This window comes from Tenrec ecaudatus, chromosome 5 (genome assembly GCF_050624435.1).
Source record: "Tenrec ecaudatus isolate mTenEca1 chromosome 5, mTenEca1.hap1, whole genome shotgun sequence".
Lineage (NCBI taxonomy): Eukaryota > Metazoa > Chordata > Mammalia > Afrosoricida > Tenrecidae > Tenrec > Tenrec ecaudatus.
Window position 1 is genome coordinate 51539190 of NC_134534.1, and position 17155 is coordinate 51556344.

General features: G+C 39.2%; 1 protein-coding gene across 1 annotated transcript in view; it reads right to left on the reverse strand.

Moving 5' to 3' along the window:
* CNBD1 (cyclic nucleotide binding domain containing 1) overlaps nucleotides 1-17155 on the reverse strand; it is a 308432-nt gene that overhangs the window by 271610 nt on the left and 19667 nt on the right. Inside the window, exon 5 of the mRNA XM_075550829.1 lies at nucleotides 9465-9620. Coding sequence (XP_075406944.1) covers nucleotides 9465-9620 — 156 coding nt within the window. The remainder of the gene's footprint in view (nucleotides 1-9464; nucleotides 9621-17155) is intronic.

The following is a 17155-nucleotide window of genomic DNA, read 5'->3' on the forward strand; positions in this document are numbered from 1 at the left end:
CCAAAGGCTTTCCTTCCTAGAAGAGGGCTTCTTTTCCCATGGCTCACCACATCCTCGTGCCCTTTGCCTCCAAGCAAACTATATTTTTAACAGGCAGAATTAATGGCCGCACAATGTATTTTTCGCTCTGATTAGCATAGAGCCCTTAAATGTAATTTGAGTATGCGATTCCTCATCTTATATACGCCATTTCACCAGAGGACAACACTGTAGAGCCATATTGCATTTGGATTTTAAACAGCCTGAATCTATATGGCAAAAATCCTGATGTTCTTCCAGGGAGCGATCCCTCTGAGTCATTCCTGCAAAGTGGCTCTGCACCACCGCACCACTGACACATAATGATCTTCAGATGCCTCATTCCCTCAGAGGAAACGTCTCTAATTGAAGAAAGTAGAAGAAAAAACAATTGGGGCAAGTTTTCTCCGAGGATCTTAAACTGCTTTTCACAGCTCATTTATAAGTTCACCTCATTTTTTACCCTTTCCACAACCTCTACAGATACACATAGGCCATGTCACTCCCCCCCCCCCTAAATTTAGTCATTATAAAGAAACCAATTATTTTTACCAAAGCAGTTTGTAATTGCATTTTAAAAGCCAGTGTTGTTGCAGGCAGCATAACCGCATGCAAATATGTGAGGGAGATGATTTTCCCCCAAATCCTTCATCATACTAGTGATGAATTTGAGTAAAGAATCTCATTTGCTTCCGGGACTATCCAACCCTGCTTAAGAAAGAAACGAACATTGTACATGTCAAATTAAACTTCCTAACGTAACAGAGCTCTCCTTCATCTATATCAATTCCACAGTCCCCGAACAACTCAACTCCATTGAGTTCTGATTCATGTCGACACTACAGGACAGAGAAGAACTACCTTTGTGGGTTTCTGAGGCTGTACATCTTTAGGGGTGCAGAAAGCCTTTTCTTACTCTCTCAGAGCAGCAGGTGGGTTTGAACCATTGATCTGGTGGTTAGCAGTTCAATACATAACCCACTATGCTACCAGGACTTCTTATAGGCAGATCACCCTAAATTGTCTCCTGGCAAAGTAAATCAGAACATGTCATATCTATGACTGCCAATCAGACAAAGCCTGCCAGGACCCACCAGGGATTTCATCCATGGTGGCCTCATTTACACCAACTCTTCCCCTCGCTCATCCTTTGACCTTGTTGCCTTTTCTTTTACCATTGGATTCTTGCACTTGAGTTTCCTCTGCCTGGAGTTCACTCTCTGAGGCATTTAATTGGCATGCGCTCTCTCATTTTATTCAATTACCAATGTCACCTTCTCAGAGAGGCCTTCTCTGATCACTTCTCTCACATCGTATATACTCTTACTCTGCATTTGTTTTTCTTCCAAGCATTCATCACAAAATGGTATAGTACCTATGTTTACTATCTCTCTCTTTACAACAGGATAAAAACTCACTTGGTCAAAGACAGCAGGTATTCATCCAGCAGCCCTGTGTTAGTCTGCATTCATTAGAGAAACAAATCCACAGAAACTCATATAAGAGTGTTTTATATAAAGGGTAAGTGCACATCAAGAAAACATCCCAAGTCCAACATTAGCCCATATGTCCAACACCAATCTACAAATGCCTCCTCAATCTCACAAAATACGTGCAATGACACTGACTGCAGGAAGAAAGCCAAATCAGTGAGCATGTAAGCATCTCAGCGCTGGCAGGGCTCTCCACATGGCTGCTCCAGGACCCAGGGCTGCACTGGGGTAGGTCCATGCAGCTTCTCCTCAGGGATGTCTTGCAGGAAGTGAGCCTTTCCAGCTGAAGCAGGAAACTGGCTAAGGCAGCTTCACCCTGGTCTAACCATCAGAAAGCAAGAGACCCGAGAACTAGAAAGGTAAGGCTCACTGAGCCATTCATCTTTCCACCCTTCAATTAACCTCACAGGTGTTTATTGGCCACAATAAACTTTAACTATCTCAAGCACCAGTGCCAAGAATTGCCAGAAACATGAGTTCAAATGTAATGTTGAATTCACTAATTAACAGGTAAAAATAATTCCAAATTATTTTAATATTAAAATGTCAATGCATGTTTTACTTCACAGCTGTTAGGACTGTTTACTCATAATCCATTGCACTTTTCTTCTGAAACATTCTCTTTTGAAATATTAAAACTTCTACCCACTACATGGAAACTCTGCAAAACTTCTAGCCAACTCAGTGTTCTGCCCTTTTAGCATGTATCCTTGGATGACTCCTGCAGTCCAGCTCGCTCCCACATCCTGAAAGGGAAAGATGAGCCTACTAATAAAAAATGACTGCAGTTGTGGAAGGACCTGGAAAGCATTATGCTGAGCAAGATCAGTCAATAACAAAAGACCAATGTTGTGTAAATCCACTACCATAAGGAGAAACACCACTTAAAGAAATCTTAGAGACCAATTTCCAAAGAAATAGGTGGAAAGTATGCCTACTGGTCATGAACCATATATCACCTCCTCCTTTCCCCCTTTACGTGCAGTTTATAAGAACCACCTCAAAAAGAGAGACCACACGTGAGCTGGGGTCACTCCTTCCAGAGTGGGAAAGGAGGATTACCTTCCACTTGAGTCTTGAGGACATTGAGACAAGGCACTCCATGGGAACGAGAGGAGAACCTTACTGGAAAATCAAGTCAAGGCTGGAGGAGGGGAGCATCTGCATTTCAGAGGAGGCCCTGATGCTTCTGTTGGTGGGAATGCTGGGTAAATGAGGAAGAGTAACCTCACATTGGGAAGGGATATTAAATAACAATTGTAGGGAACCTCTTGGGAAAATAAAACCACTTTTATATTCCTGTGTAGACACTTTGAATTAGTTCCACCCAACTCTTGGGGAACCATGCCATAGACTAAGCGCTAAGATGACCACAGACACTCGCTATACAGGGAATATGGCATTTCCCAAGGCCAAACCAGGGGAATTCGACATGGAGGCCCAACTAAACAAATGGCCCTACCTCAAAACTATCTGTAGCCTGTGCACTTAGGACTGAAACTCCCTGATGGGAGAGGAAGCAAAGGATGGCCACCCCAAGACTGTGAAAATGGCAGTTGTTGGACCTTGAATGGGACCCCTGGCTTTGTGGGGACCAATGTAGGGAGACCCAGAATCACCTTATGTTTAGTATCTCAGTGCTCCCCTTGCACTAATATGAGAGGTATCATTCTGATAGGCCAGGCTCTTCCCTTGTAAAAACGGTCCAGTAAATTTCCTCCAGCACCAACCCCCCACGTTCAATGTAAACAGAGCTCAATCAACTAAGAAATCATTCTGTACAAAGCAACAACTCATGGATTGCGTCTCCCAAGTGGACTATACTCACATTAACCCTTCATATCAACAGTACCTTAAGTTCTATGAAAATTATTGATGTTATCAAGGCAATTGCTTTATCCCCCAAGGTGATGATTGACAATATTTTCCTTTATTGTTTTGGTTTTGTTTCTTGACTGGAGATGGGGGGTGTTGTTGTTTGTTTCTGTTTTTGTTTTTTGTGTGTGTTGTTGTCGTTGTTCTCGTTAGTTTTGGTTTTTGTCATAATATGACACTCAAAGTAAATCAGAGTTGTTCATTACCAAACAAGCAAATGGATTCTGGGCTCTCACATAATTCTATCCCCAATCCAAGAAGAGTTAGTTCTTATAACATGGTCCTGCTCGATACTCACCTCCCTGAACAAATCAATGAAGATAAGGGTGGTGAAGAAAGCAGATGGTGCCCGGCTATCAAGTGGAATAGTGCCTGCAGTCTTGAAGGCTTGTATTCAAACAAGCAACCATCTAAGTGAAGCATCAACTAAGTCCATACAGAGAAGCACACCAGCCTGTGTGATCCAAAGATGGCATAACAAACCCCTAATATGATGAAGAGAATGATATGAGAGCATAAATTATGAGCATCCAGTTTGTAGAAGACTACGGAGGTCAGGAGGAGCCCAAAATTCATCTGCATAGTAACTAGTCAGATTAAGCCACTAGTAGATCACTCCTGGCCGTAAGCAAGGGACTTGAACAGTTTTACTATCAGAGAGAGATTACTATAAACTTGATAACGGTGCATCAACCACAGTTTAATACGATACTTGGTCAGTTGACCTTCCTCTAGACCCAACTTGAATTTGCTCTACACTTAAATATTTCTCATTTGTTCCATGACAGGAATTTCTTGTCCGGATTTTTAATATTTTGGTGGTCTTTTCTTTCTTACTCTTGACTTTAATTTTTATCTTTATATTACTATTATTATTTTCTTCTCTTATTATTTTCTTCTCTCTGTCTCACTCTTTTTGTTTGTTTGTTTCTATTAGGTTTCCCAGTTTTGGAAGCACAGAGGAATGGCTGCATAGAGACAATAACTGATGCAATGATTTACCTGGGACTAGGGATTAGGAGGGTGGAGGGGATTAGGGAGCAAGCAATGAACGTGGGAGGGGGAGGGAACACTAGAACTGATTGCGATGATGTATATACAACTCTTTTTAAAAGTCAATTTCCTACAGAAGTTTATGATATGTGAACTTTTATATCAAGAAAACTACTTGAAAGAAAGAAACCAAAGTTAACCAGTGGTTACTATGAATGAGGGAGGAAAAGTTTTTTTGCTTTGAGGGGAGGGCATTGAGTTTATTTTAATGGTGGAGGAATAATTTGGAAAAGGATATCAATAATGGTTGCACAACAGAATCTAATCAATGACACTGAATTTGCATGTTGAAGGTGTTGAATTAGAAAATGTTTTGGTGTGTATATTTTTACCACAATTAAAAATAATAATAACACTAATAACAATGAATACAAGGAAGAAGAAAATGTTCTAAAATTAATTGTCATAATGATTGTACAACTATAGATATGAATATCAATTTATATTTGTAGAAGTGCCCCAAAACTATCGAAATAATTGCAGTTGATTTATTCTCATGTCATCCACACCAAATTCATAAGACTCATAGTAAGTCTAATGTGTTGGGAGCAGAAATGCTTCAGTGTACCTATCAGTCACTGGTGTTGAGCTAGAGGTATGCACAAATATGGAGACTATTGAGAAGTAAAAATACATCGTTAATTTAGGTTATTGTCATTTCTTTTCTTTTTTGTAAACTTTATTTTGAGTTGTAATCCACTGGAAGGACCCTCTGATTCGTGTTCACAGGCTGGTCCTTCAAGCCCACACAGTGGCACCATGGAAGAAAGTCCTGGCTAGCTCCTTTTAAGAAGACTGCGGTGAGGAAACCCTTTGGGTCAGTCTACTCTGAAACCCACAGGGCAGCCATAAATCAGAATAATCTCGATTTCAATGGCATTTGGTGTATTTTTTTAAATACACACAAAGTTAAGGTAAAATCTGATTAATCTATTTAAAGTAAACACAGTCATGTTATGTCTAGCCCTATTGTGAGAACAGCACCTTATGTCATTCTGTTGACAGAATAAATTTTAGAGAATGCAGTAGCTACTTTTCCAAATGAGTTAAAATCACAGCACTGAAACATTTCACCAGTCGGATTAGCATGTGGTAATGCTTCAACAGAAGGGGAGAAGACATAGTAACAAAACCTATCCATTGACAAAATCTAACCAGTTGTAGATTCTAACTTATGGTCCCTCATGTATTTTCAGAGTAAAACTCTGCCTACAGTAAAACTATAGGGTTTTCATGACTATGACCTTTTAAGAAACAGAATTCCAGACATTTCTCCCATGATTCATCAAGATGGGTCTACACTGCTGTGTTAGTCTGCATAGACTAGAGAAACAAATTCATGGACACTCTTATGTGTATAAGAAAGAGCTTTATATACAAGAGCAATTGAATATTGAGAAAAATACCAGCCCAGTCCAGGTAAAGTCCATCAGTCTGATATTAGCCCATATGTCCAATACATTAATTCCTCTTCAGACTCACAAAACACACGCAATGATGATGAATGCAGGAAGATCAGAGGCCAGTGGGTAAAAAGTCTTGTGGACCCAATGGCAGTAGAAGCATCTGAGCACTGGTAGGGGTCTCCACGTGACTCCATCAGCTCCAGAGCTCTAGCATAACTCCATGTGTCTTTTCAACAGAAATGTCTTACAGGGGTTATGTGTATATTCTACCTTCAATGAGCTATTTACCTCCTTAGCAGTTCCAAATGAGGTCATCAAGCTGCGGCCTGATTGACAGGCTAAACTCCACCCTTTCACTCTTAAGTCTCAAATTGACAACAGATTATGTAACTACCACAACTGCCAAACTTTAAATTTTGCCTTCAAACACCAAACTGTCGGAACTACTCAAGGACTTCGATCCAATAGTAAACTACCTTTAAGAGGATTAATTCTGTGTTCTGAACATAAAACAGCCAGGCCCATTACAAATGTGATTAAGATTGTTACAAGAAGATTGATAATATTATCAAACATGGCAAACCTACTCGGTGTAGCCCCCAAGGAGTCATCTTCTTGCATAATTCTCTTTCCTTGAATTTGTAAAGGGAAGAGATATATGATTTACTTCTATCCAACCAAGAATGGCATGAATGAGAAGGTAGTGTGATAGACAGGCCCTTCGCTTACACCTCTAAACTATAAATAGATATAATATTGCCCTTCAAAGGCAGTTATGACTAAACATCCTATATAAATATCATTCCTTTTCCTTCTCCATTGCATGCCATATAGACTTCTATTATAGTCAATGAAACAATTCAGCAAGTTCATTTTAAAAAAGCCAAAACACCTATCTCCCCTACTAGAGTATAAATATCACCCTTAAAAATGATACAATCCTTAAAAATATGTGATGTTTTTAGGACAATGCCTAGAACATAAAAGGTGCATAATAGACACAAAGAGATTGAAACCAGAAGCAGGTCTAGAAGCCCCTTCCTCTCTGATGTCCCTCCAGCACCCTCTTCTGACCAAGTTCAACATTGTGCCAACAGGCACAAGAGAAACAGTTCAGTATCACAAGCAGAGAGAGCAATGGAGAATATAATGGGAGGGGAAATAGATAGATCACTGGTGCAATGGTGAAGAGGGCCTTCAAAACCGAGAAAGATCATTGAGAACTGTTGTGTGCTGCTGTCAAGGTGGCTCTGATTTATGGGGACCTTGTGCAGGCCTGTGCCATTTTCATAATCATTGATTTGTTTAAGCTTCTTGTTGCAGCCACCAGATCAACCCATCTCATGAAAAGTTAAAAATAGAAGCCTTCATATTAGCTGATGGAGAAACACTCTCTCCCTGCATTTGAAGATGGATGCCCCTGAGTTACAAATGGGTGTCAAAGGCAAGAGTGGGGCTGAGAGCGTCCCCTAGTGGGCATTAGCAAGACAATGGAGACCAGTTCTACAACTACAAGGAAGCAGGCAAATAACCAGCCAAATTAGCTTGGGAGAGATCATTTTGAGTTTGCTCCAGGAAAGAAAACAAAAAAAATGTGAAGCCCAACTGTAACTTTGTGTGAAGATTTAGGAGACACAGACCAGAGGACCTACCTACCTCACTAATCCCAGCCCAGAGAGACAATAGTCCAGACTAGTTAGTGTCACTAATTTATTGTGACTTTTATAGCCAAAATAAATTACTGGTTTATTAACAAGCTGCTCTATGCAGATGATGCAACCTTGCTTGCTGAAAGTGAGGAGGGCTTGAAGCACTTGCTGATGAAGAGCAAGGATCGTGGCCTTCAGAATGGATTACAATTCCATGTAAAGAAAATCCAAATCTTCACAACTGGACCAGGAGGTAACATCATGAGAAGTGGAGAAAAGATGGAAGTCATTCGTGATTGAGTATGGCTTGACTCCACAATCAATACTCAGGGAAGCAGCGGAGAAGGGATCACAGGGTACATCACACTGAGTGAACCAGCGGCACAGACCTCTCTAAAGTGTCGAAGAGCAGGGATGTTATTACTTTAAGGACTAAGGTGTGCTTGACCCAGGCCATGGTATTTGGCATTGCCTCATGTGCAAATAAAAGCTGAACATTGGAATTATGGTGCTGGGGAAGAATGTTGAAAGTACCAGGTCCTGCCAAAAGAAGAAATCTGCCTTTGAAGTAATACAGAGTGCTTCTTAGAGGCAAGAATAGCAAGAGGTTGTCTCATGTACTTTGGATATGTTGTCAGGAGACGCCAGTCCATGTAGAAGGGCATCATACTTGGTAAAGTACAGGGGCAGTGAAAAAAATAGATGGATGGACACAGTGATTGTATCCACAGACCCAAACATAAGAACAATTGTTGAGAACAGAGCAGGACTGGCCAATGCTTCATTCTGCTGTACATAGGATCACTATGAGTCAAAACCATCTCCACGGCATGGTAGTTACACAATCTGGTGTCAATTTGAGAGGATTGCGAGTGAAGGGATGGAGTCTGGCATGTCAATCAGGATACAACCAATGAGGCCTCCATGTGGGCATGTGGGCATGGCCTCCTGAGACTATTGGGAATTCCTATATTTCCTCCTTGGAGGTAGGAAACATCTTCTCACTCTACTCATTCCTTTGGAGACTCTATTGATAAAGCTGACTCCCTGAGAGACATCCCTGGGAAGAAGCCACATGGACCTAACTTGATGCTTCCCTGAGAACTGGAGAAGCCACGTGGAGGCCCCTGCCAGAGCTGAGATGCTCACAGTGCCATTGGACCCAAAGACTTTCTACCCACTGGCCTGTGATCATCCTGCATTCGGTGTCATTGCATGTGTTTCGTGAGTCTGAAGAGGACTTTATAGATTGGTGTCAGACATTTGGGCTAATATTGGACTTATGTACTTGGACAGGACTGGGCTGGGATTTTTTCTCAATATTCAGTTGTTCTTGTGTATAAACCTCTTCTATGGATTTGTTTCTCTAGACCACCTGGACTAACACAACACCTGACAACAACAAATTCATTGTGTAACATTTCACTTTTATTGTACAACAAAAGAAAATGAATACTCCTTAGAGTTTAAGGAGACATGAAAAGGCATGTTCTAAGGAAGAACATAGATGGTGGATTAAGAACATACACTTACTCTGTTTACTTACTAGTTTATCACTGTTACCTCAAAACATTGATGTGAGGACTAAATCAGAAATTCTATATATACAGTTTAAGACTTTATGTGAATTTAAATATACCATAAAGGAATTCTCTCCTCATTTACATTGCTATTATCAGTCTAGGGAGTCCTGTTGGTGTAATGGTTATGTGGTGGGCTACGATCTGCATGGCTGGCAGTTCGAAACCATCAGCAGCTCCAAGGGACAAAAATGGGGCTTTTTACTCCTGTAAACACTTACAGTGATTAGATTCCTGAAGACTGTATTCCTCTAGAGGCAAAATTCCAGCATCATCAGCTCACCTGAATAGTGCTAGATTACCACTTAAGCATATTTATCAGCAAACACTATTTTAAAACAATTCAAAATAATTCTGCATTCATAAAATTTCATTTTTAATAGTACTTACACTTTCTTTAAAATTACTATTAATTCTTCAATTCTCTGCTCAAATCCTTTGGGTTTGTTTGAAGAGCGGCAACCGTGCACTCTCCTAACATGCACAGCTATATTGTGGGAATCATCACGTGCTTTGGGCCGAGTCTCTTCTTTACCTTCATATAATCTTTGGAAGAAAGAAACAGAACAACAGTTACATATGGTGTTACATGTCCTACAAAAATTTACACAATGTTTGACTTTATCATCCCAAAAGAAATACAGAGTTTTGAAATAATTTGGCATTAAAAAAAACACAATTCTTTTCAGTGTGTTAGAACAGTTTCCTCATTAGTCGGTTTTAAGTCTAAAAAATAGAAAGAATTTGATTCTGTAAATCTCTGTGCATAAAACTGCAGCACACAGCCCCATCTTTCTCCACAAGAGCAGATGGGCTGGTAGGTTTGAACTGTTGGCTTTGTAATTCATAGTCTAACACTTAACCCACTCTGCCGATGGAACTCCCTATTCAGAGTGCCCACTAAACATTTAATCCACGAAAATATATTTCATGAAGAAGAACATATTATCAGGATTAGAGAAAAAGTTGGTTAATAAACTATTAAGTGAAGTGTACAGCCTTCATTGCTAAAAGTGGAGAAGAATTGACAATTATGAAGAATGATAACCTTTTTAATGAAGTAAACAGACATAAAGAAAACAAAAATCATCTTAAATATATTGATGAGCATTATCATGATAAATGGCAAAAATAGATGGAAGCTTTAAAAGGATTTCATTTAACACAGATCCATTATCAACCCCCTGGAAGGTACAGTCAAGGAATCAAACAATAGATTGTGCTGGACAGACCTGCTGCATGAGAACTCTCTACAGGATTCAGGAGAAAAGATATCACACCGAGGACTCGGGTGTTCCTGACTCAAGCCATGGTATTTCAAATCTTCTCGCATACATGCTAACAATGGACAATGAATAAATTAGAGGAATAATCGATGTATTTGCATGCTGGCAAAAATATTGAATGAGCCAGAAGCTATGAAAAGAATGAGCAAAATTGTCTTGGCGGAGAACAACCAGAATTCCCCTGATAAGTGGGAGATGGGCGCACATTGTCTCGCTTAGTTTGGACACGTCATGGAGAGAGACTAATCATTGGGGAAGAACATCATGCTTGAAAAAGTAGTCGTTATTGTTGTTAGGTGTTAAGTTGGTTCCTAATCTTTGTGACCCTACGCATAACAGCAGACAATATTTCTTGGCTCCGTGTCATCCTCCCAGTATTAGGTATGTTTGAGCCCATTGTTGCAACCAGTGTGTCCAGTCATCTCTGAGGGGTTTACGTTTTCCCCTGACCAAGCATGATGTCCTTCTCCACGTAGAGAGTCAGTGAAAGAGTGGAAGACTCACAATTAGATGGATTGACACAATGCATGCAATAATAACTCAAACATAAAAACAATTAGTTGTGAGAATGGTAACTGGCAATGTTGGTTTTTTTCTTTTATACAGAAGGTTGTCATTAATCAGAACCAACTCTACAGCTAAACAACAATAATAATATACATGAGAAGGCCATAATATTCTACGGAATAATGATAATAATACTAAATTATCGCATTAACATCTAACATATTTTGAGTCTTAAGACATGATGATTACACTGCCAAACACATATTATCAATACATATTATCTCATTAACAATAACAATATGAAATGGATAATATGACCCTTATTTATAAAAGGAAGCTATTGTAGCTTAAAACATTTCTATACTTTGCTTAGCCTCTCCACAGCATTGATCCTGAAAAGAGGTGTTTTTGTTGTTGCTGCTGTTAAATTTATCTAACACTCACAGAATAGGTAAATGTGATAGTAAAATTCATCTGAAATATATAAGGGTGAAAATTAAGATATTTTATCATAATTTACATCAAAATGTTTAAAGTAACAATTAATTTTCCTTCCACAAATACCTTCACATAACCTCAGCCATTCCATTCACAAAGCCCTAATTCCTACTTATTCCTCAAAATAAATCATAATAGCAAATCCAGTACAACTCAGCAATGATGAGAATTCAGGTGTTACGCAAGTGGCTGCCTTCTTCCAATCATTCCTGATTTTCAAATGCCATTGGATTAACGTTTTTCTTCGGAAGAAACAGTCCACGGACTTCACGAGGGAGAGGAGGTAGGTATGGTATACCACGGGTCAGAAATGGAGTCAGGTCTCATCTACCCAGTATACTCTTGGCCCAAGCCCCTCTTATTTAGTCAAAGCTACAACCAATCAAGGGATCCTTCAAATTTTTACACTGGTTATGGAAATCTCCAGCCAGCCAAAGGATTCAGAATTGTCCTCATTCATATTTGAACCACTGTGGCCAACTCCCACCAGGAAAAGTCAAACTACAACCAGGAACAGGAGTAAGACAAATGTGTAGAGAACAAGGTTTGTTAGTGAATGCCAGGGGTGAGTGTGGGGGTGGGGATGGGGCGAGAATAGGGATTAATGGTGATAGAAATGTCCTTATAATCGTAGAGTTGTATAGCTGATTATTATACTTGCTGCCAATAAATTGTACACCTGCAAAATTTTGAATTAAAGGTTGTGAGGTAGATATATGGAGGGTGGACTAAAAAAACTTTGCTATGAAATCGTGGAAACACTTATTAAATCAGAATATTGAAATGTAAAGCTATTGTTTCTTGACATATACGCCAACTATGTCTATATACTTCTGAAGATAAAATGCAGATGAATTTCACTAACCCTTCTGTCTCAAATGTTACATCCTTCAATTTTCACCACAGCAGAACAGCAATTTTGCCATCCTAAAGGAAACACGCATATTGTGTTTCCTTTAAATCGGCAGTTCTCAACCTGTAGGTCACAACCCCTTTGGGGATTAAATGACCCTTTCACAGGGGTCACCTGATTCATAACAGTAGCAAAATCACAGTTATGAAGCAGGAACTAAAATCATTTTATGGCTGGGGTGATCACCACAACATGAGGAAGTGTATGAACGGGCTGCGTCATTAAGAAGGTTGAGAACCGCTGCTTTAAATGTTCTGAGAACAAAACAATGTTTTGGGAGGAAATAAGGGCTGTAGGAGAGAGGGGGTAAGATTTCTAAAGGAAAGTTTCGTGCTATCACAAGAAAGAGGGTCTTCTTCCAGGATTCCCCAGGGGCTTAATCCATGTGTAGACCCTAAAGAGGGATTGGGGGCTTCCACTGTCTCCACGGCCTTCGGCAACCCGTGTTCACAATTCAAGCTCTGGTACTGTTCCCTCATTCAGAGTTGGATTTTATCATCTGCAATCTTTGTATCACGGATGTTCGTGTCTTTCTTCCATATGGGCACAGTTAACATTTCACTTAGATGGCTTCTTGTTTGAAGACAAGCCTTTAAGACCCCAGACACTACTTCTCCTGAGAATACCATCTATTATAACGAGTGTACATACTCACTCTTCAAGGATTGCGAAAGCATTCCCTATTTCCTGACATCGCGTAAAACCAAACAGTAGTTTAGCTTTACTAGCAACAACTGCCTGTCTGTGGCATTATGCTTTTTAAGATGCAGCTAAAAGTTGTCAATTTGAAAACAGCCACTTGAAAGACTAAATAGGTATCTTAGGGGGCAGGGAATGTGTGTCAACGGGGGAGAACGACACCGAAAAATAATATTAAGTACACAGCTCAAAGACTGTAATCAATGTCGCTAAATGGTACATATCGAGACCATTAAATCGGTGTATGCTTTGCTGTGCAGAACAACAACAAGATAACAAAATTACATAAAAGAAGAAATGGTGGGAAATGGTGCTTATCTACACAGAGATATAGTACAACTAGTAATAATGCAAGATACACGTCTAAACATTTCAGTCAACAAAATGTTGAATTATGTTTGAATAAGTGAGAAGAAACAGACATGACTAGCAGAGAGTGTTGAGAAGATCCAAATCTTGTTAAAGGATCAGGTTGTGATATAAGATTTATCCTGTGTCACAGTTGACTGTGTCTTTGCATTTTCTATAATGTGCAATACTAAACTCTGATTCTTATGGGTCCAGTTGCATAATCGAATTCTGTGTTACCCTATGGCCCTAAGTGTGTATATATCTTCATGAGTGTCCCACACACATGTCCCTCTGTCAAATTATTCCAAGGTAGGTAGTATTTATGTACCTAATATGATTAGGATATTTTCAATTATTTGGCAAGATTGATCATTATAATTTTAGCTATTTTTATGTAATTTACTGAGCTTTCCTTTTTTCAGAAAAGAATCTTGGCACGCTACATCTACTCAGTATCCTACCTTACAGTATCTTCCCCACCTTCTTGCCAGACCCATGCTGGGAAAGATAGTTTAGTAGGAGTTAAAGACTTTGGCTAGCAGAACCAAAATTAATAATTCATGGCTCCTGTACATATATTTCCTCACTTAATCATTCTCCAGAATCATTGTAAATTAAATATCATCATCCCCATTTTTCAAATGAAGAAATCAGTGCTTTGAACCCATTTAAAATAGTTCAGCCATGACCAACCAACACAGTAAAACTGGAACATACCCTAATTTGAAAAATGTGGGTCTATTGGAAAGATAATCAGAATGGGGAAAATATGGATCAAAGTCCTGAAATAGGAGAAATAATTATTGCCAGCACTGTGGAGAGTGACACACTTTAAAAGTGGTGCATTTAGCTGCCACCTTACAGTCTAGCATCAATATTCCCAACTCTGTCAGAAGAGTTGGTGGCTTTGCATTGGGTATACTGCTTTATTTCCCCTTAGATGTAAAGTTTCTAACAAGGTTTCAGGAAGTAATCCTTTCCCATTCCAGTTATTATTTCAGTACATCACATTTCAAAGATCAGGAGCCGCCCTGTATCCCGTCATTGGCTATGACTGACATGGGAAGAATATGTTCAATGAACTATAAGGAAGTAAAGGTGCAACATTTGAAATCATTTTCATAAGGCAACATACATCTGCCAAACTGCGAAGTTTAATTTTAAACCCAGACCGAAATGAATGCAAAACAATTGTCTGCTATATATTCTTGTATTATAGCTATTGCAATTTTTTTTACCATTACCCCAAATCTTTCAGACTCTTTGCCTGCTTTTATGTAAGTCCATACAGTATTTTCAAGGAAGTGATTGGATTTACTATTGTCTGTTGGAGCTTTATCTTAAGATGGTCTTTAATACAAGGATAAAATGTTAATCGACTGACTTGCTCCTTTTTAGTCTGAACTTCAATTCCCGCCATTCACAATTCATTTAAGCCAGCATTTATTGAACGCTCAAGATGGGCCAACAGGTGTGCATTGTGTTCACTATCTCAACAATCAGGTGAATCATTTCCAGTTTTCCACTTTCACCAACCTACTTGAACCACCTACAGATCACTGCTGAGTTAGTCACATACCAGGTGATTACAAATATACATTATCTAATTGCAGCTGATTCTTGATTTCATTCTCTATCCTTAAATTATTGGGTGTGCTGAATTTTGACACACTTCCCTCAATGGTCTTCAATTAGTCCCCTATTTAATTCCAATTCCACTCTCCAAAAATAACCTTGACTCCAAACCAAGACTTCTCTTTGTTTTCCATCCCATACTGTGAGCCAGGACTACAGTTTCTATTTCCTAACAAGTAATGGAATGTTTATCTCTGCCAACCTTCTGAAGTAAACAATGATCTTCCTTAAGATCAATTTCCCTTGATTCATTGACATGCTAGTGGATCTCTATACAGGACTTAATAATAACTAATACTACTAATACTGTGTCAGAATTGACTAAACGGCAGTGAAGATGGAGATGTGGAATTGTTGAGACCATCACTCATCTCTTCGGTTTTTTGTACTGTGGTTGTTTCCATGTTGCTACAATGCTGGAAGCTATGCCACTAGTGTTTTGAATACCAGCACGGTCACCCGTGGGGGTGAACAAGTTTTAGTGGGGCTTCCAGTCTAAAAACAGACTAGGAAGATGGCAGAAGTGGCTCATCTCTGAGGAATTAGTCACTGAAAAAATTATGGATAACAGTAAAATGTTGTCTGACAGTCCTCAAAGACGATCCTGTCAGATTGGAAGGCACAGAAAATTTTCCTAGGGAAGAGCTGCCACCTGCAAGTAGAATTTGCTTTAATGATTTAAATGGAGCAAAGCTTTCAGGACCTTTGTTTGCCAGTAAAGCATGAATCAAAGTGAAAAGAAGCAGGTGCGGCTATCCATTAATTATTGGAATATGTAATGTATAAAGTGTGAATCTGGAAAAATTGGAAGCATTCAACAATGAAATTGAACTCATAAAAATTGAAATCCTAGGCATTAGCAAGCTGAATTTGACTGGTCTTGGGCATGTGAACCAGACAGTAATATAGTTAACTGTCAGCAGGACTACAAGTTCAAGAGGAATGGCTTTGCATTCATCATCAAAAGTAACATTCCAAGATCTTAAAGCACAACACTTTGTGGTAGAAATATCTGTATATCTAAGGGGAAGACCAGTTAATACAACTATCATCCCAATTTATGCACCTACTGCTAATGCCAAAGAGGAAGAATTTGAGAATTCCACTAACTTTTTCTGTCTGAAATCGATCAAACATACAATCAAGACTTGTTGATAACTACTCTTGGTTCATAGTTGGAAAATATTGTCCTAGTGATAGAAACAAAGTTGGAGATCACATGACAGAATTTTTCAAGACCAACAACTTTTAAATTGCAAGTATCTTTTCCCAACAATATATACGTTGACTATGCATGCAAACCTCACCAGATGGAATAAGTAGGTATCAAATTTGACATTTCCTGTGGGAGGAGATGACGGAAAAACTCAATATGCCAGCTAATACAAGACCAAGTGTTGGCGATGGAATAGGCCAATGATTTTTTTCTTATATAAGTTCTGGCTGAAAATGAAAAAATTAAAACAAGTCAATGAAAGCCAAAACATGGCCTCACTTACATTGCAGCTATCCTTAGCGACTATATCAAGAATAGATTCAATACATTGAACATAATAGCCAAAGACCAGGAGAACAGTGGAATGGAATCAAGAGCATTGGTGTGAATAAACCAAAATATCATGAAAATAAGGAGAGAAGGAAAGTAAAAAAGGAAGGAAGGAAGGAAAGAAGGAAGAACCAAAGTAGACGTCAGAAGAGAGTCTGAAACTTGAATGGAGAGTAGCTAAAAGCAAATGGAAGAAATGATGGAGTGAAAGAGCTAAACAGAACATTTCAAAGGGCAGCTCAAGATGAAAAAGTAGAGTATGCTTATGAAATGCGCAAAGACAGGGGGCTAGAAAGCCAAATGGAGGACCAGGCACAACTTGTCTCAAGTTGGAGGAAATAAGGAAATAACTCAAGCTTTTAATTGAATTATTAAAGCATTCTATGGGCAAACTGTTAGCTGATAGAGAAGGCATTCCAAGAAGATGGAAGGAATGCAATCATTGTATAGAAAGGAACTCAGCTGCTTACAGATGGGTCTCAGGGAGAGACATGCCAGTCAGGGTGTGATGTAGCAACAATGAAACATACAACTTTCCTCTAGTTCCTAAATGCTTCCTCCACCCGCCCCATTATCATGATCCCAATTCTACCTTACAAATAAAGCTAGACCAGAGGATGTACACTGGTACAGGTAGGAACTGGAA